This window comes from Geotrypetes seraphini, chromosome 15 (genome assembly GCF_902459505.1).
Source record: "Geotrypetes seraphini chromosome 15, aGeoSer1.1, whole genome shotgun sequence".
NCBI lineage: Eukaryota > Metazoa > Chordata > Amphibia > Gymnophiona > Dermophiidae > Geotrypetes > Geotrypetes seraphini.
This window is the reverse complement of record NC_047098.1, coordinates 19619440-19640543: the sequence shown is the minus strand read 5'-3', so window position 1 is coordinate 19640543 and position 21104 is coordinate 19619440. Positions and strand designations below refer to the sequence as shown.

The window sequence follows — 21104 nt, the reverse complement described above, 5'->3', positions numbered from 1 at the left end:
GCTGTTCTTATGCAAGAGTGAAAACCCAGCAGAGGAGACTTTTCTGCCATGCTCCTCTGCTCTATCACTCACTGCCCCCCTCCCTGGGCACTTGAGGGGATGCCAGAGGAGAGATGCCTATATGTCCTGCTTCTCTACACACTGTTGCAGTCACAGCAGAGGCCATGCTGAATTCTTCCACTGAGCAGTGGGACATTTCCTCTGCCATGTCCTCCTCCTGATTCAACTTCCTGTAGGTGGGAAAGGTCCCAACACCAGATCAGAAAGTTCAATGCTGCCTCTGTGACCAAAGCCTCTGAGAAAATGGCTATCTTCTTATCAAATCTCTAAATGTACTATAATCATATAAAGAAACCAGTATAGAGTATTTTCAAATCGTTTCAATGAATTATGAGTATGTCTCAGCCCCACCACTCCACCGCTGTGCTAGCTCTTAACTGCAGCGAGATTTATGTGGCACTTCATCATTGGCCGCTCAGTCATTTTAAATCTGCTAGTCTTGTTTTTAATTCTTTTTTTGTATCTTTTATGTGTACCTATAAAACTATCTTAGCTGTAAGAATCAAATGTACTTAATTGTACTTAGCTTTAAGTAGCATAGCTAAATCCAGCCAACGCCGGGGAGTTTAACCCTTAAACTACAAAATATTGGAGTATGAAATCCCACTCAAGACTTTGAAGGATCTCTTACTGCATATTGTTCAACACATTGATTTTATATCCGGGGGGGGGGGGGGAGAAGCCTCAGACTGGGGCCATACGCACAACAAAGCTTCACTATTTTAGCGTATTTCGATTGAAGGCTACTCCTCAATTCAGTCAGATCATTTTTCCTGTTAAGGGAATAGATCTGCCACAGGCCAATCTGTCCTTGAATATTGACAACTATCCATTCAACACCTGTTCAGGGCACTCATCTCTTGGCACCATTCTCCCATCTCAAAATGGTTTTAATTTTAGCACAGGCTACATTCAGGGGGTGACGGGAAAGGGGGAAAGTGCTAAGTACAGGCTAGCTGTGGATAAAAAGGCCAGAAGAGCTATGCTAACTTCTATTTTTTTTGGGGGGGGGGATAAGGCTATGCTCATCTGTAGTGCAAAAGATTCAGTTACAGCTACTGTAGGACCTATTTGCATGATTGAAAGTCTGAAATGCGAAATAGCAGCAGCAAAAAGGAAACTGTCGATATCAAATTCTAAAAGCAAACTGTTTAAAACAGCAATGAATTTCTAGGCCTTAGATCAGATCCTGCTGTTCTTCAGCTGAATTTGTTCTGCCCTCCCCACCCAGACAAAACAGGAAAAACTTCAGTTCATCTGACCCGGGCATGTGATGTGTGACTTCAGCTGCTAAACATGAGCTAGGAATCTGATCTCACTTTACTTTGATGTAACTGATCTACGGTTTGTTGCTTAATCAGCAAAGTATTTAGTATCTAGGGTAAAAGGAGGAATCTTCTTTTTTACATGCATACCCACAGGAATGTTTGTCGTTTTCCTGGAAGGGCAACAGCAAACAGCCATTATAAATCTTTGCCAAAGAAAAAAAAAAAAATTGGCAGCAAGGCCAGTTCGAATGAATTCCTTCCCATCTAGCTAGCTATATCTATACACACCCCTTTTAGGAGCAGCCCCTCTCCCAAAGTCACTGTGGGGGCTCCATTTCCCTTCAGATTACCCATTTCATCTAGGCCAGTGGTCTCAAACTCAAACACTTTGCAGGGCCACATGTTGGATTTGTAGGTACTTGAAGGGCCGCCGAAAAAATAGTTAATGTCTTATTAAAGAAACGACAATTTTGCATGAGGTAAAACGCTTTATAGTTTATAAATCTTTCCTTTTGGCTAAAGTCTTAATAATAATATTGTAATTTATAGCTAAAGAGACATATGATCAAGAAACTTTTATTTTACTTTTGTGATTATGATAAACATACAGAGGGCCTCAAAATAGTACATGGCGGGCCGCATGTGGTCTCCAGGCCGCGAGTTTGAGACCACTGATCTAGTCTATCTACTGTACCTTTTTATTTTTTATTTTTTTAAAAGGAATGGAGATTTAGACAGGATTCAACATTTAGTAAAAAAAAAATTTATTTTCAAACCCATTGGGTTGGTTAAAAATAAGATGTTATTACACACAGAAAATACAAGTTGTTACACAAAATTTCTAATACAACTGCTGGCAAAGAGTTGATTTCCTAAAAACTGGGTGCTAGAAGACATTGGTTCTAGGCCTCTTTCCTAGCCTTAGACATTGGGGATAACATTGAAATTTCATAACATTAAAAAAAAAAAAAATCGTTACATAGCAACGAGTCCATTATGCCAGCAATTTGCTAGAAGCTATTTAGCCTTCTCCAAGAAAAGATACGCTCATGAGCCAACAATGGCCTAGAAGACGGACATTGTTCCATTTGTCAAAGAAGAATGTTTACAGTTAGTGGATTGATGGCTCAAGGGCTGGTCAGAGCCTCTCGTTGTGGCTCAACCATTCTATCAGGCTCAGTTCAGGTTTTAACATATGAAGATTTGGAGTTACTCATTCACTGATATCAGTCCAGTTCCCAAGTATCAAGTCCTATCCCCTAAGTTTGTGGTCACCACCCCCTTCCCCAGAGAACTTAAGCAGCATTAGAAAACCATAACAGATCTTACTCCACCAAAACTAGGGTTACAACACTTAAAAAAAACAAACAGAAAACATGGACACATGACCCCCACCTTGTTCCAACTCCAGCCCCACCCCCAGAAAGCCTCCTCCTCTCCGCTATGAGCGCCGGCCATGTCTGGGGGGCCTGGAACATGTGCAGATGCATGAGATGTCATCCACGCATGCTCAAGAGGCCCTCCAGGTACGGCCAGAGTTTGTGGGGGCTTTCCAAAACCTGGACAAATGCCGGGTTTTGGAAAGTCCATTTGGGAGTCTGGATAGTCCTCTAAAAAGAGGACATGTCTGGGATTTCCCCCAGATATCTGGTAACCCTAACCAAACTATCCTACAAATTTACAGTACATTCAGCCCCTTCCATAAAAATTAAAATGCAAAGAGGAAATTCTAAAACCCACACCTAAAATTAGGCACTAGTAAGCACCCTATCGGTGCCTAAGTTAGCTAAGGCAAAAAAAACAGTAAGGTTAAAGGCACAGGAATTGCACTTAAGGTAGGCGCTTTAGGCCAGACACCAAAGTAGTTGTGGCCAATGCCGGAAGTGGTGTTGTGGCCTAAAGCTAGGGCTTCCAGATTTTCTGTCTGGAAAATCTGAACCCTCCCCCCCAGACCTGCCATTTCTCCATCTCCCTTTCCCACCTTATTGGTCTCTAGCATCTCCCCCTTCCTACCTCCATCCACCTGCTTCATAATCCACGTACTCCAGTAGTTCCCCTCACTACCCCCAAATCCCCCCCATTGCCTTTCCCTCACTCACTGAAAGCAAATCTCCCCTGTTCTGGTCCCATGGGACCAAATTACATGCCCAGCTTTGTACCAGCAAACCTCAGTGTGGAGGAGCCTTGGCACCATATGTGAAGGCCCTGCTTGTCCTCCCCCCTCTGATGCATTGGGGACTTTGGAACCACATGCCAGAGATCAGGGTGCACATGGCCTCAAAGCTCCTCAACACTGAAGTTTCATCCCCAGTACCAAGCTGGGCACATACTTTTCTTTGGTTGCACAGCACTGGAAGAGGGTGATCTCCTTGAAGGCTGCAAGTGTCCTGTGGGTCCTAGTTTGCCCACCCCTGGTACAATCCATGAGACAGGAGCACAAATGTATTGCATGGTAAGCCTCAACCATCTCCCCATTTTAAAAATGGTAACGTATTAGTGTCTAAAACTCCTCCCTCCCATATAATTAATGTTGCTACCTATGTCATTAGTGGACAATTCAGGCACAGGTATCACTTTCTTACCTGTGATGACAAGGTGGGGGGGGGGGGGGACAGCTTTGAGCAAGTATGTATCAGCCAAACTGACTGGCCCCCGTCAGTTCTTCCTGCATCCCACACCTCTGGTCTTGTATTTAACCGTCTTGACTAATCTCAAAATTTGTCACAGGCATGCTTAAATGTTTTGTAGCTTCACAAGTAAGCATTATGTCACATTTAAAGCAGCTAACAGTTTTAATTAAACTAGTTATAATAAAAAAAATAAAAAGTTACCACCAAAAGGATTCTCTTTCCCCATCTCATTCTTTAACAGTCCCACAAAAATCCCCCAAACATCCAAAGATAGGACTGTATTTGGGAAAAAAGCTTAGCCCAAGTCCTCATGTCCAACATCCTTGAAAAACTAATTTAAAAAAAAAAAAATTCCAGACTATATATACTGCCATTAACCCAGAAGTATGGTAGCAATCTGCTGTTGACAGGACAGACCTGGCAATCTCAGGCCTCTTTGGAAAGTAAGCTAGACTACCATATTTTCCAATTCTCTGGTGCTACAAAATCTGCTTGATTTCTCCCTTCATGCTTGCGACTAAGAAACCATGATTAAGTGGCACTATGGCATTAAGAGCAGAAAAGGGGGAAAATGAGTATTTCCAAATCCTCCCCACAACATTGCAGGGGGGAAAAACAAAAAAAAAAAAAAAAAAAAAATCAAGCTTCTACACCCTGCTTGATGTGTTCTTGGGGTATCTGAAAATTCCCTGATGGAAATCTTCCCTGCACTGTAGTCACCACTATATCGAGGGGATGCTGCAGCTGAAAACCTACATGAGATCTTCAAAACATCTGTTAAGTCAAAGCAAATGGATGTGCTTGGAAACAGGTGACAAGCTCCCGACATTGAAAAGTCATTCTAAAGTAGTCTAAGCCATTTGCCTCTTCCACAAACCAGCGGATATTTAAAGACACTGGGCATTCAGTTTCATTAAATACCCACGAAGAGGGCAGAAGGTTCGTGTGATCAATGAAGCACATTCTCCATGAAGGACACCGGAGTGGCACCCTCCCGGAGGCACTGGAGCCAAACACTGGCATCGTTGGTTCGTTTTCATAACCCCCAGTCTGCACAGTCATTCTTTGCCACAAGAGCTAGACTGATGGCTCCTGGGCCCGGGTTTCGTCTTCAGTCTGTACTGCTGGGCCACCAGGACCCTCGTCTCTTGGCTGCCGAGCCAACCCTTCCTCAGACGCTGTAGCCTCCGTGTTACTGGTCAGTTTCTGGCTCATAACAGCCGTTTCGTTTTCAAAGCCAGGCTTGCCCATTTTTATGGCCTCCTCATAAGCTGGTGGCAATTCCAGGGCATAGAGGCTATAAGCAGGCGGGGACAAGGAACTTCTGTCCACTTCTCCAAAGGGAAAGATGTGAGGATACTGCACAGAGCTGTACGCTGAAACAAAAGAACAGAGAATAAGGGGGGAAAAAAAGTCTAGCTTTATCAGTTCGGTTTATTTGTAGCTTGTAAAACAACCTTATACTGCCATTTTGCATCTAGAGCCAGGAGCGGAAAGCGACCATTCCTACCCCTCCTGCTAGACCACCAGGGATAAGTGCTGGATGTTCTTGTGGGGTCATGGGAGGTGCAACAACCCAGCACCGACTTGAAATTATGCAGGTGCAGATACTGGATACTGACCGGCAACTACTTGGTTAGAGCCAAAAGGAAGGACTGGACAGAAGAACTGGCCCTATACCTAGGCAGGCACCAAGTATGGCCTGTACCTGCATGAACAGCTGGCTCCTCCCAAGCTGTCCCTAGGTCACCCTCTACTGCCTAGATTTTGGACAGGAGTTCAGTGCTCAGCTTGGTTTAACCTGGCTGCAGTTTCTCCTGCCCAGTTAAATCCTTTGAATACTATCTTAAAGTTTATAATGCGCATTTTTCTTTAGAAGGGCAGAGCCAACATGCTGTTTCATCAGAAAATGAAGGGGTAAAAAATAAAAAAAATAAAAAATAAAAATTGAGCATGTCTGCACCAATAAATAGTTCGAAAAGTCCCCAGTAAAGGTGGCAGGTTAAGTTATGGCCCAGGCAACCACCCAAGTCAGTAGAATAATGAACGTCCCAAAAGCATGCCAAAAACCCTTGGTGTGATTTTGTGTTCAATGCCAAATCCGAGTCTAGTGTGGGAGTTAATGGATCATCTGAAGTGAAGTATCTCCCTCAGATCAACAAAGCCAACTAGAAGTCCCTGGGATCCCCAATGGGCCTCAAACACTCCCCCCCCCCCCACTACAGGCAGTCTCCGGATTAAGAACAAGTCACTTTTTAAAGCTGTTCTTAAGTTGGATTTGTATATAACTCAACCTGTACATTTTAAGATTCTTCCTGCTTATCTCTGCTCCCAGCAGACAAAAGGGCCAAGTGTCCCTACCAGTGTTCCCTGTAAGGTACAGCATGCACAACCACACACTGTTCTTAATGTGGCCATGCATCATTCTTGAATCTGCTACAGGAGAAGTGTAGGAGTCTATGTCACTGGAAATACTGCTCAGTGAAATCAAATGAAGCTGCGACCACGTTCTTAAGTACGAGTTGTACTTAGTCAGTTGTCTAACTCGGGGACTGCCTGTACTTCCCTGAATGGTGGCAAAAGATGCTATTAGACATTTCCCTGGCACCGCATGTGGGAGAATGACAAACTAGCATACGTCGACATTCAGTACTGAATGGGGGGGGGGGACTGATCATGCACTGATGGGGCTCATCCAGTGCAGAAAAGCTTGTCCTGTTACCATGGTAATCCATGCTTGCACACTAAAGCAACCCCCCCCCCCCCCCCCAATGCTCAAAGCTCTGGTCTTGAAACAGCACCAGCCCCATTTTGCAGAAGTGGAAAAACAGCTCTCCAATGCCAATGCCATTCAAATTAGCTATATACTGTTAAAAAAAAAAAACAGAAAAGAAAAAGCAGGGGATAACATGCTTGGCACATGCACAGATGAGTTTTGCAGTTAAGTACAGCTCTTGTGTACATGCCTTAAAATGAACCCCCCCCCTGCTCTTCCACACCTTGAATAAGCTTAAAATTTTCATTTGAAAGGCTTAGTTAAGTGCAGAAAACGGGTGCCAATGTGTGCTTTTTCGGGTTTGCTTCCACACTGGTTTTGCAGTATTGGTGCTTAGAGGCTTAGACAGGCTTCCTCCTGGCTTCCAAAAAAACAAAAACCAGGAGATTTGAGAAGTCAAGACATTCTCTCTTCCAACCCCCCAACTCCTGCTTCAGCTACTGTGTTTCTGGCAGGAAGAGCAGGGTTTGCTTCTGCCCTGTAGCAGGCATTGGGAGGGAACGGCAAATTACCTCACTTATATCCATTCAACTACATTTAACTTAAAGCTTTCATGTTTGCTGATGCTTTTGGACTCTTAACAGTAAGGACTAAATATCTTAATTTGTGTCCTCCTTCCTCCTATTCTTTTCCCTTTCCTGTACTTTACTTTCAAGATTGTAGTTTTTCCTTCGGTTCCAGTTTGTCCTAATTAATGTGTTTAACTAATTACACTTGTGATGTTTTAGGACTAGTCACTAAACTCACTGATCGTGTCCCGACCATTTTGCGAGCGTTCCCGACCCGATGCACTGCCCGATCTGATCCTCCCATGCAAATGAGGGGAAATGGCATGCATAAGTAGGAAGGCATCGATTCACTAAACGGAAGAACACCGATTGGGTTTGCCGATCCGAAATGAAGTGACTGCAGAGGACTAGTCGCTTTTGTCCTCGCTGACTCTCCTGCTCTGTCCCAGTATCGAGGTTACAAAACTGCCATCAAAATAAATAAAACTAAAGAGCGAAGGTCCAGCAAACCCTGTCCTACCTGCCTGTTCTCCCCCCAGTGAGCGAAGGAGACGGCCAGAAAAAAAAATATCCAGTGAGTGAAGTAGATGAGCCCGTGGGTTTAACTCGCAGTTTTAACCCACAGGTTAAAAGAATGCTCTGTTCCATAATCTGGCTAAAGCGTGTTCTGCTCCATCAAATTGAAATGTCCACTCAAGTAAACTGCAGCCACCCCTCCCCCTTTGTTTTGACCTCACTTGTGGCGAGCAAGCGCATGCGCGGATCGCATCTACAGCCAACCAGGATGGTCTGCGCATGTGTTGCGATCGCTCTGCAGCGATCCGTGGGATCGCTGTGGGGCATGTGTCAAATCAGATCATTTGCACGAGGACTCTGTAGCGAATCGGTCATCCGGCAGAACTCTGCCACGAATCGCCCATCAATCCAGACGGTTCATAGACAAAAGCGCGCCGACAACTGAGCACAAGGCGGAAAGAAAAACAGTATTTTAAGGGGCTCTGAGGGGGGGTGTTGGTGTGGAACCCCCCCCCCCACTTTACTTAGAGATCGCGCCGCCATTATGGGGGGTTTGGGGGGGGAAAGTGAAGTTTTCAGTATAATGTGGGGGGTTACAACCCCTGAAACCCCCCACAATGCCAGCGCGATCTGTTAAGTAAAGTGGGGGGAGGGGGGGTTCCCCCCCCCACCCCCATCGGAGCCCTTTAAAATATTATTTTTCTTCGGCACGCTTCCGCCTTGTGCTCAGCTTTCTGCGCTGGGTTGTTGTTGCGCCTTTATCATCGCGCACTTTTGACCCGTCACCAATCCAGACCGGTGAGTTTAGTGAATCTAGGCCTAAGTTAGTTTACATATACTTAATGTAATGGCTGATTTTATTACTCCTATTTATATTTTATGTAATCCTTATTGTGCACCGCCTTGAAGCCTGATTAGGTGGTATACAAACTTTTAATAAACTTGGAACTACAACTTGCGGCCATCTTTTGCATGCATGCCATTTCTGTGTTAAAGTCCTTTGAGCATGCTTGTGCAGATTAGTGCCAGCACTAGTCCAGTACTATTCCTAATACCTGCATCAGAATATGGCAGTAAGATTGATCTACAGTTTGATCAAAAGTTACACTGGCTCCCGATGAAGGCTCGTGTACTGTTTAAGTTGGGTTATCTTTGCCATAAGGTTGTGAATGGCACAGCTCCTATCTATACGACCGATAGATTTCTTATAGCATCTTACAAATACAGTAGATCTCATGCCCGGTTTATTTTTCCATCATTTCAAGGTTGTAAAAGTAAGAAATACTTGGATCATACATTAGCATTTCAGGCAGCTTCCTACGATAAAGAATTGACCGCTGTTACGTAAAGCCTGTTCTTACAAACACTTTAGAACCCTCAAAGTATTTGGCCAAATAGTTCTAGGTGGTTTTTTTTTTAATGTTATTTTATTATTCTATTTTTGGTTAACTGCATTGAACTTCTGGTTATGCAGTCTATAAGCATGATATGTTATGTTTTGAGCATCAGGCCCTAAAAGCCACAGCGATCCCTATGCCAAGTGTTTTACTCCTGATGCAGGGAAACTATAGGAAACTGATGAAGCTCAATGCATGAAGGGAGACCAGCATGTGGGCTATGGCTACATATTGCGTCTTTCCATCAAAGAAAAAGGATGACACAAGTTCTACTGGAAAATGTAACCTGTTTACCAGAACATTTGGATTACCTCCTTGTAAATTGTTCTGTTTGTCAAAGATCTGTAGGTCAATCTACAGGGGAGGGGAGCTATAGGTGTCATGGCTACCTCAACTTTTCCTCTTCTTCACCCTCCAGCAGTCTTTTTTAACTTCCTCCGAGCATTTTCCCACCCTATTCCTGCAAGCTTTATCCTCATCTGCACATGGCCTCAAACACTTTAAAATCGTAAGTATTCAAGGCTGGTGCCATTAAGGCAGAGCTTACAGGAATGGGGTAGGGACAAAACTCACGGAGACGGGATGGGGTAAATTTAATTCCTACAGGGATACTACAATCCAGCATAGCATGAGGCATTGTGGCCAGTCAGCATAGGGCCTTGAGCACTTATGGATGCCATGCCACACTCTGCCTAGGGATGGCATTCAAATCCTGGAGATGAATAGGGAAAGAGAGGAGAGATGCCGATTAACCATAAGGGAGTTGGAGTAGGGTTACCATATTTATATGGTATGGTATTAAACTTTTTAAACATGAAGGAAAATGATCTCAGATATGCCACTCCAGCGAGTTATATTGTTATAGCTCACATATGGAGTAGTGGCGTGAGTGTCTTTCATCGATCTATAAAACCTTCATGATGGACAAAATAACTAATGTAAACAATTTTTATCCACTACTCTAACTTATTTTTTTATATATTTCATTATTTTCTTTTAAGAACATAAGAACATAAGAACATAAGCAGTGCCTCTGCCGGATCAGACCACAGGTCCATCTTGCCCAGCAGTCCGCTCCTGCGGCGGCCAAAAACAGGTCAAGGCCTGTCTGAATCATCAGAAGGGGCTCCTTTGCCACCTTGGTTTCCCATTTAAGTTCTGCCCTCCTATCGAAGTCCTAGCCCTCCGGTCTTGCACATGCACGACCAGGTTGGTTTACTCAGTACCCCACGATCCCTCTATCCCTCAGGAATCCATCCAATCCCTGCTTGAATCCCTGTACCGTACTCTGCCTGATCACTTCCTCCGGTAGCGCATTCCAAGTGTCCACGACCCTTTGGGTGAAAAAAAACTTCCTTGCATTTGTTTTGAACCTGTCTCCCTTCAGTTTCTCAGAATGCCCCCTCGTATTTGCTGTCCCCTTCAGTCTGAAGAATCTGTCCCTATCCACCCTCTCTATGCCCCTCATGATCTTGAAGGTCTCCATCATATCTCCCCTAAGTCTCCTTTTCTCCAGAGAGAAGAGCCCCAGCCTATCCAGCCTCTCGGCGTATGAGCAGTGTTCCAGCCCTTTTACCATTTTCGTTGCTCTCCTTTGGACTCTCTCAAGTACCGCCATGTCCTTCTTGAGGTGCGGCGACCAATACTGAACGCAGTATTCCAGATGCGGACGCACCATCGCTCGATACAATGGCATGATGACTTCCCGTGTTCTGGTTGTTATGCCCTTCTTTATGATGCCCAGCATCCTGTTGGCTTTTTTCGAGGCTGCTGCGCACTATTTACTTTTCTTTTAACTTAGTGCTGAATTAGCAACTCATATATTTTTTTATAAAAAGTGCAAATAAGCATAAATTCTGTTTGTGCAAAAAATGCAATTAATATAACTGTGCAAAACTTGCAGCAAAGATTTTAACGTCTGATTTACAGTAACTTGGAATGTGCAAATCAGCAAAACAATTATCTTATGTGCAAAATAGGCTCAATAAGATTATGCAAGTACATAAAGCACAGAATAGCAGCAGAATGGTGCAAAATACGCAAATTCAAGTAAAGACAGCCAAAAAGGCACTTATCTTGTGTAGTTTTGTAACAAGATAGAAAGCTTAGTTCCCATAGTAAATATCCGACGGGAGCCCGTTTCGCCGCAACATGCGGCTTCGTCAGGGTTTTAGTCGATATACGGGTTTAAGCGTTTGTCTTTTAAGTTGTTCTCACACTTTGTTTTAACTTTGGTTAATCTAATTCTTCATTTTTTTCATTTTTGTGGATCTGTTTTAACTTTGGTTAATCTAATTCTTCATTTTTTTCATTTACCATATTTATAGTCATATAATCCCAGACGCATGGCTATGCCCCATTCCACCCCCAACTCTGCCTCCATATAGCCTCATCTCTTCTTTCCCGACCGCCGGGTCACATCTGGAGAGCTTCCCAGCATGTGCACATTTGCTCAGAGGCGCTCCAGATGTGGCCGGAGCTCAGGGCTTTCCCAAACCCAAACTGCTGGGTTTTGAAAAATCCGTCTGGGCACCCAGACTGTCCTCCCAAGGACATGTCTGGGTTTTTCTCAGACGTCTGGTAACCCTAGACTTGAGCACAGCATGGAGCAGAACTTGGGCACCCCCCCTTGAATGGGTCAATAAAATAAGTTTCCGTACAAACAAAAAAATGGCTTCAGCTCTACCGAGCTGAATCTTCCCACCAGTGCTGAATGCCGTACTCACAGGTAACTGTGCTGTGGATGGTGCTCTCGTTGTCCACAGTGATAACAGTGACTTCATAGGGTGGAGCAGGGTAAGGCTGTGCTGGTGGTTTCTTCTTCCGGCAACAGAAGCGTACACAGCTGGCTGTAATCCCGCACAGCAAGAGCAAGAAGATGGTGAGTAGTATCAACCTATAGATATGAGAAACGAGTTAAAGCCACAACAGGCCAGCATAACAGCTTTATTTTCAGGGGGTGGAAGCAGAGGCAGAGTGAATTTGGGTTGTTACAGCACCAGAACTGGCCCTTTGAAACAGAGAATGACATGGGGACAAATTTTTTCCCGTCCCCGTGAGTTCTTTTCCTGTCCCTGCCCCATTTCTGCAAGCTCCGTCCTCATTTACACAAGCCTCAAACACTGAAATCATAAGTAGCAACATTCTAGAGCCCAGATTGTGATGTCATAATGCCTCATTCCACCAATGCCTAAGCTCCGTCCTCATCTGCACAAGCCTCAAACACAGACATCATAAGTAGCAACATTCTAGAGCCCAGATTGTGATGTCATAATGCCTCATTCCACCAATGCCTAAGCTCCGTCCTCATCTGCACAAAGCTCAAACACAGACATTATAAGTAGCAACATTCTAGAGCCCAGATTGTGATGTCATAATGCCTCATTCCACCAATGCCTAAGCTCCGTCCTCATCTGCACAAAGCTCAAACACAGACATCATAAGTAGCAACATTCTAGAGCCCAGATTGTGATGTCATAATGCCTCATTCCACCAATGCCTAAGCTCCGTCCTCATCTGCACAAAGCTCAAACACCGACATCATAAGTAGCAACATTCTAGAGCTCAGATTGTGATGTCATAATGCCTCAGCTCCATCCTCATCTGCACAAGCCTCAAACACTTTAAAATCATATATGTTCAAGGCTTGTGTGGTTAAGGTAGCGCTTATAGGAATGGGGCAGGAACAGAGACAAAACTCACGAGGATGTGGAAATTGAGTCGCTGCAGGGACGGGGGGACGAATTTGTCCCCGTGTCATTCTCTACTTTGAAACACATCCCTAAAGCAAATCTAGTACCCTAGGCAGTTGCCTAGGCTTAAATCAAGACTTGTGCCTGATGCTACCGACAGGAGCTTCTTTCCGCTGGAGAGAAAGAGGCAACCCTTCGGTTGTAATCAGTGCTGTACAGTGGAAGGAGCAGCACTGCCCAACCCTCTCCCCCTCTCCCCTGCACTTTGACCACCAGGTATAGTTTAACCAAATTCAGCGAGTTTAAACAGTGTTCAGGTTTGAATGTATCATCCGACCTTGAAATCCATACAGTTAATATATGTCACTGCGCTGCTATATTTGCACAATTGATTCGGATATATACAGTAGTCGTAAGTCAGGATTGGGTCTGTACAGAGTACTATTCCCTCGGCCCAGGTAGCGAGAGGATCTTGAACCTCTTACGATTCACAGGGCTGAGGTCCGTAAGAACAGCTGCTGCCACAGATGGGAGGGTGGGGTGTAGAATCCCAAAATAGCTACCAAAGTATCAGGTTATTCGGGGTTGCAGACTAGGCGCTAGAGCACACCACAGAATCGAGATTTGACTTCACAATTCTTGTGGCTGTGAGCTCACATTCAGCCCCTCTTCCATAGTAACATAGTAACATAGTAGATGACGGCAGATAAAGACCCGAATGGTCCATCCAGTCTGCCCAACCTGATTCAATTTAAATTTTTTTTATTTTTTTTATTTTATTTTATTTTTTTTCTTCTTAGCTATTTCTGGGCGAGAATCCAAAGCTTTACCCGGTACTATGCTTGGGTTCCAACTGCCGAAATCTCTGTTAAGACTTACTCCAGCCCATCTACACCCTCCCAGCCATTGAAGCCCTCCCCTGCCCATCCTCCACCAAACAGCCATACACAGACACAGATAGCTTCACTTAAATGGAGCTCCGTGACAGACGTGCAAGTGTCTCACATGGACGTTTCCCAATGCCTCTTCTCCCCCCCCTTTTTTTTTTTTTTTTACAAAACCGTAGCAGTGTTTAGCACTGGCACAGTGGTCACAGCTCCAACACTCAGAATTCCTTTGAGCATCAGAGCTGTTAGGATTTGGTAAAGCAGCGAAGGGGGTTAAGTGTTTTTGGTGGCTATATTATTGGTTTGGTCCAGGGGTAGGCAATTCCGGTCCTCGAGAGCCACAGGCAGGTCAGGTTTTCAGGATATCCACAATGAATATGCACGAGATGGATTTGCAGGCACTGCCTCCTTGAGCATGCAAATCTATCTTGTGCATATTCATTGTGGATATCCTGAAAACCTGACCTGACCTGTGGCTCTCAAGGACCGGAATTGCCTACCCCTTATTTGGTCAAAAAATGGATTATTATTTTTTTTAGTCTTTAGCATAGGGGAGGAGCTTGTTTTCTATGAGCATAGATACAAAAAAAAAAGCTTTCAGAAGGGAGCACCATCAGTCTGAAACCATAAAATATATTTTTAGTTGCCCCCCAGTAACCCAACAAAATCATGGGGGGGGGGGGTCACCTCAAAATAGCCTCATATAGAAGTTTGGATCTTACAAAGAGCCATACATATCTTGAAACTGTTTTGCCTGTATTCCAGCCTTGCAAAACAGGGTCAGATTTTAAACTCCACTTAAGCTCGACACTTACCACACATACCACAAGTTAGTCCAGCTGGTAGTCTCGGAACACCTACGAAACAAAAACCGCATTGAAAGCTCTTCTGTAAACAAGGATCTTGTCTAGGTTTAATCTTTGCCAGCATCAGCCTTATCCAGCAAATTCGCGCGTTATAACGAGCAAACTAAGCTTGTTAATTAAAGTTTTCTGTTATTATGTTAAAAGGACACTTATTAAAAGTAAACAGCGAGCAATTTAACACTTACGTTTCAGGAGGATTGCAATTCATGTCAGCTACACAAAGCGAAATCTAAAGGAGGAAAAAAAAAAAAAAGCAGAAACAAAATTAATACAGTAGACAACACAGGCAGAAAAGTCTTGGTGCATTGCAACAAAAGTGCCATTGAAAGCCACCAGCAAACTGCAACTCAGAGAGAGCAGAAGGTTTTACCAACCTGCAGCCAGAGAACCAGCAGGGCCATTAAAAACAACCGGCCATAGGGATCAGCCATCGCTCAGTCTCTGCTCCTCACTCTCCTCCACCTCTGGCTAGAGATTGGGCCACGACACGCACCACATTTATGCTAAAAGCGCCACCAGAAGTCGCTTTATGAGCTCTCGGGAAACTGGCCCCGCCCAGTCGGGGTTTATAAGGCTCCGCCCTCTGCTTTTGCCTTCTAGGCAAGTGAAGGCTTTGGAGAGAAACTGAAAAGATGATTATAGGTTGAAGAGCTTTGGCCGTGCTAAATGGAAGCTTATATTTGGGGATCTGGAGTGGTTTAGAGTAATTCTAAATTAAAAAAAAAAAAAAAAAAATCAGCAACAAGCAACCACAGTTATATTTTGCTGATTCTCTCCTAGGTCAGTTTGAATTGGCCCCTAACCCAGACAAACAGCCAGACTGCTTCCAGAAAGCTTGCTGTTTACCAGGGATCTCAAAGTCCCTCTTTGAGGGCCGTAATCCAGTCGGGTTTTCAGGATTTCACCAATGAATATGCATGCACTGCTTTCAATGCATATTCATTGGGGAAATCCTGAAAACCCGACTGGATTATGGCCCTCAAGGAGGGATTTTTAGATCCCTGCTGTTTACCCACCCCTAATTATTTTGCATTGCAGCCTAGTCATCTAAACCAGTGGTTCCCAACCCTGTCCTGGAGGACCACCAGGCCAATCGGGTTTTCAGGCTAGCCCTAATGAATATCCATGAGCGAGATTTGCATATAATGGAAGTGACAGGCATGCAAATCTGCTCCATGTATATTCATTAGGGTGATCCTGAAAACCTGATTGGCCTGGTGGTCCTCCAGGACAGGGTTGGGAACCACTGATCTAGAAAAGTCTTTATCCAGCAGCTAGATTCCACAAGAAACCTCCAGTCCCATGTCCTTACCTAGCTGACTTTATCTCATTTTAAGTGTTATGTACTGTGTACGATATCTACTGGAATGACTCATTTGCCTATGGTATTTTTTTTTTCATGTGTTTGAGACCTGAATAGGGTGGGTTTTCTCCAGATAGCTTGTGGTCTCAGCTATAGATGCAACTGGTGTTGGAGTTAGAGCAGCAAGCTGAACTTAAACAACATCTGGGATCAAGTTCTGTGTGACCTTGGGCAAGTCACTTCACCTTCTGTTACCTCAGGTACAAGCTTAGCACTAAGGGCTTGATTTACTGATGTGTATTCACGCAAGCCCCATTATTTTCAACTAAGCTCCTAACGTGTTAAGACATGCTAATGAAAGAGAAACTTACCTCTTATAAGTACTCCAAAGTCCAGGAAGTATCTACTGTAAATTGAACTGATAATCATCGGCCATTCCTCCTTGGGACACACTTAGTCCCATTAGGTTTTCAGGATATCCACAATGAATGTGCATGAGAGAGATTTGCATGCACTGCCTCAATTGCATGCAAATCTAACTCATGAATATTCATTGGGGATATCCTGAAAACCTGAGACAAAGGGGCTCCTTTCCCAAAGCTGCGCTAGTGGGTTTAGCGCGCACTACAATGCCGCGTGTGCTAGACGCTAACGCCGCCATTGAGCTGGCGTTAGTTTTTCCACGCAACGCGCACTAAAAACGCTATCGCAGCTTAGTAAAAGGATCCCAAAGTGTGCCCCACAGATTGGGTTGGGATGGGAACGGCTGTAACATGAGCTAAATCCGATTGAATAAGATGTAGCTGTTAATCATGAGGGATGACAGTGCAGGAGGAGTGCACAGTCATGATCACAGGTCTTTCCATTCAGTCCTTTCTTTTCTCCTCCCATTATGGCAGACAGATTCTTCTTGCTCACCACTGCTGTGGAATGTAAGTTTCAAACCAAGACTGTCCTGAAATCTCCAGTCTGGAACTGGGTCACATCTCTGGAAGTGCTGATCTTGAGTTTTGAACTTGTGCCCGTTGCAAGCACACAGCTAATGGGGGGGGGGGGGGGAGGGAGGGGAGGCAGTAGCCTATTCTTACTGTGGCCAATCCAGGTCACCAGTACCTGGCAAAAACCCAAAGAGGAGCAACATTCCATGCTACCGATCCAGGGCAAGCAGAGGCTTCCCCCATGTCTTAATAACAGACTATAGACTTTTCCTCCAGGAATTTGTCCAAACCTTTCTTAAAACCAACTACGCTATCCGCTTTTACCACAACCTCTGGCAATGCATTCCACAGCTTAACTGTTCTCTGAGTGGCAAAAATACTTCCTCCTATTGGTTTTAAAAGTATTTTCCCTGCACTTTCGAGTGTCCCCTAGTCTTCGTAATTTTTGATGGAGTGAAAAATCGATCCACTTGTACCTGTTCTACTCCACTCAGGATTTTGTAGACTTCAATCATATCTCCCCTCAGCCTTCTCTTTTCCAAGCTGAAGAGCCCTAACCTTTTTAGGCTTTCCTTGTATTTGAAAAGTAACTAGAATAAATTCAAAGTATTCCCATTTTTTGATGCTATTTTTTTTTTCCACTTTGGGCCCCCTCCCACAAACAAAAGATGATGGTGGTAGTAAAAACTGCTCATACTCACTTCCTCAGATGCCTGCTGCCAGTGGAAGTTATCTGTCACTGCCACAAATGTAAGCAGCAAATTTATATTTCTAAGCCGGCATATTTTTCTATCCCCATGCTTCATTTTTCCAATGCAGCAGAGATGCCAAGTTACCCAGTTCCAGGCTAGATTCTTTGGGACTGTCCTGGGTTTCTGACCACCCTGTCCTGGTGTGTTATGGGACTTGCAGCACTGATTTTAATGGGCAAGATCAGGCATTAGGAATTGGGAGGTAAATGGAAAACCAGGGCTGGCTATGAAGTCTCCAAACTAGAACTGGGTAACTTAGCATCTCTGAATGTAGGGATTCTCAGCCCAGTCCATGAGACACACCCAGCCAGTCAGTTTTTCAAAATATCAACAATGAACATGCGTGAGATAAATTTGCATGCTCTGCCTCCTTTGAATGAAAATCTATCTCATGTATCTTCATTGTGGAGATCTTGAAAACCAGACTGGCTTGATGTGTCCCAATGATTGGGTCTAGAATTTCTGCTCCAATGCAGTATTAGACTAGAGCAGGGGTCCCCAGAGTCCCTCCTTGAAGGCTGAAACCAGTCGGGTTTTCAGGATTTCCCCAATGAATATGCATGAGATCTATGTGCATGCACTGCTTTCAATGCATATTCATTGGGGAAATCCTGAAAACCCGACTGGATTCGGCCCTCAAGGAGGGACTTTGGGGTCCCCTGGACTAGAGAATGACACGGGAACAAATGTTTCCCCGTGGGAACTCATTTTCCTGTCCCTTACCTGTGAATTCTTTTCCTGTCCCTGCCCCTTTCCTGCAAGCTCCGTCCTCATCTGCACAAGCATCAAACACATTAAAATCCTAAGTAGCAACATTGTAGAGCTCAGATTGTGATGTCATAATGCCTCATTCCACCAGTGCCTAAGCTCCGTCCTCATCTGCACAAGCCTCAAACACTTTCAAATCCTAAGTAGCAACATTCTAGAGCTCAGATTGTGATGTCATAATGCCTCATTCCACCAATGCCTAAACTCCGTCCTCATCTGCACAAGCCTCAAACACGTTAAAATCATAAGTAGCAACATTCTAGAGCTCAGATTGTGATGTCATAATGCCTCATTCCACCAATGCCTAAGCTCCATCCTCGTCTGCACAAGCCTCAAACACTTTAAAATCATTAGTGTTCGAGGTTTGTGCGGTTAAGGCAGAGCTTAGAGGAATGGGGTAGGGACAGTGACAAAACTCACGGGGGCAGGATGTGGAAATTGAGTTCCTGCAGGGACGGGGACAAATTTGTCCCCGTGTCATTCTCTATATTACAAGTAAAAAACCCTAAATGGATAATAGCCAATAATATCCAAAATATTCTCTATATTAGACAGAGATAGGGTTGCCATATGTTGAGATGTAAAAGCCTGGACACCTGGCCCCACCTTGTTCCGTCCCCATCCCTGCCTCGCCCAGTTCTGCCTCCAGCCCCATCCCCACAAAGCACATCTCTTCTTCCCTGACCTCTGGGCCGCATCCGGAGGGCCTTGAGCATGTGCAGATGTGTGTGATGTCATCCACGCATGCTCAGAGGCCCTCCAGATGTGGCCGGAGCGCATCGGGGATTTCCGTAACCCGGACAAACTGCTGGATTTTGGAAAGTCCGGGCCCCTGGGCATTTCGACCACAAATAAGCGCCTTAGTTAAAAACTGTTTCTATAAACTGAGAATGATCCGATCATTAGCCCCTCTTCTTGACATTAGTTCCCTCAATATTCTGATACATTCACTCGTTATATCAAAATTAGATTATTGTAACTCACTTTTAAAAGGAATTTATCATAAAGACTTAAAACGTCTGCAGCTGATTCAAAATACTGCTATTAAAATAATTTCTGGAGCAAAGAAGTAGGATCATGTAACCCCTCTCCTTCAAAATGCCCACTGGTTGCCAGTCTCACAAAGAGTAACATATAAAATTGCCCTTTTAACATTTGGAACTCTGCAGTCAAATGCCCCAGCCTTCATAGATAGATTACTGATTCCATACGACCCACCAAGATCCCTAAGGTCCATATCTCAATTTAACCTCAATATTCCTTCCCTAAAAAATATTGGCACACGCCGTACCTCAATTTTTTCAGTTATAGCCCCTACAATCTGGAACGCTCTTCCACTATATTTAAAAATGGAAAAAAACTTAAAAAAATTTAAAAGCAACTTAAAATGTTTCCTTTTTAACGACGCTTTTAACTGGAAAAAAAAAAAGGGGCTCATTTTAGAGATTAAATAATATTTGTTTTTAATTCATGCCCATTTCCCTAATTCCTTTTGTGTTTACCTTAAATGTTTCTTTCATTTACTTTACCAATTGTATTTCTTTCCCCCTTTACCATTTGTGTTTATTGCATGCCAGCCCATAATTACCTAGTACGTTCTATAGTCAGTTATGTAGTTTATAGAAAAATTGTTCTAAATGTTATATTTTCTTTTTTTGCTGTAATGTTATTTTATATTCTGTACAACGCGTTGAAGAAACAAAAAAGCGTTTAATCAAAAATTAAATAAACTATAAACTATAAAAGAGGGCATTTCTGGGGTTTCCCAGACACCTGGTAACCCTAGACAGAGAGCTAAATCGGTGTTTCCCAAGTCAGTTCTGGAACACCCCCTTGCCAGTCAAGTTTTCAGGATATCCACAATGAAGATGCATGATGTTAATTTACAAACACTGCCTCCTTGGTATGTAAATTTATCTCTTGTATATTCTTTGTGGATATTCTGAAAACCTGATGGTACTAGAGGTGCCTCAGGAACTGGGTTGAACATGAACAGCCTAGGACAGTACTTCTCAACCCAGTGGGAAGTGTGGTTAAATGGAGAGAGATAAATGCATAACTAGTCAAAAGAGTGATGAATTTGTGAAGCTGAAAGACTGAGGAGAGAAAGAGGCTAACGAGACTTGCCTTGCTCTGCTAAAGCAAAGCCGGAGATTCTTTCTGTAGGGCAGGGGTGTCAAAGTCCCTCCTCGAAGGCCACAATCCAGTCGGGTTTTCAGGATTTCCCTAATGAATATGCATGAGATCTATTAGCATACAATGAGAGCAGTGCATGCAAATAGATCCCGTGCATATTCATTGGGGAAATCCTGAAAACCCGACTGGATTGTGGCCTTCGAGGAGGGACTTTGACATCTCTGCTGTAGGGGGACAGAGGCAGAAGACTATCCAATGGGAGGGGCAGCTGAGTGAGTGCATTTGTAGGTCAGTTAGATGAGTTTGAATATCAAAACTCTTTAAAATTTACAATCAGGTCAATTCCAGTTTTGATTAATAAGGAAACACAAGACAGTTAGTGGTATTAAACAGGCCGCAGCTTTGTTTATTGTGCAACATAATAAAGCATAACAATTATTGCCTGAGCTATTAACACTGTAAACAATAATAAATGCCAGTGAAATAAGTTATCTGCCACAGCAACCCGGAAAATCTTTTAACTTGGCCTGCAGGGCCCCACCATGCCAGCTGGGGCCTTGCAGGGCTGGCATGGGCCTCCACATCTACAATTTGTCCGAGTCCCAA

At 44.0% G+C, this 21104-nt stretch overlaps 1 protein-coding gene across 1 annotated transcript; it reads right to left on the bottom strand.

Moving 5' to 3' along the window:
• Window positions 1-2063: 2063 nt before the first annotated feature.
• Window positions 2064-15098, bottom strand: TMEM52 (transmembrane protein 52). The gene is made up of 5 exons (XM_033922666.1): window positions 14976-15098; window positions 14787-14830; window positions 14551-14592; window positions 11883-12052; window positions 2064-5334 (listed from the first exon to the last, which is right to left on the bottom strand). The coding sequence occupies exons 1-5, from the start codon at window positions 15030-15032 to the stop codon at window positions 5036-5038; spliced, it is 612 nt and encodes a 203-aa protein (XP_033778557.1). The 5' UTR covers window positions 15033-15098; the 3' UTR covers window positions 2064-5035.
• Window positions 15099-21104: the final 6006 nt, after the last annotated feature.

What these genes read in the sequence shown, in the direction of transcription:
- TMEM52 (XM_033922666.1), bottom strand. Translation starts at nt 15,032, where the DNA reads ATGGCTGATCCCTATGGCCGGTTGTTTTTAATGGCCCTGCTGGTTCTC. An exon ending in TGCTGGTTCTCTGGCTGCAG is followed by an intron (nt 14,831 to 14,975) that starts GTTGGTAAAACC and finishes TTCCTCCTTTAG; the next exon opens with ATTTCGCTTTGTGTAGCTGA. An exon ending in AATTGCAATCCTCCTGAAAC is followed by an intron (nt 14,593 to 14,786) that starts GTAAGTGTTAAA and finishes TTTGTTTCGTAG; the next exon opens with GTGTTCCGAGACTACCAGCT.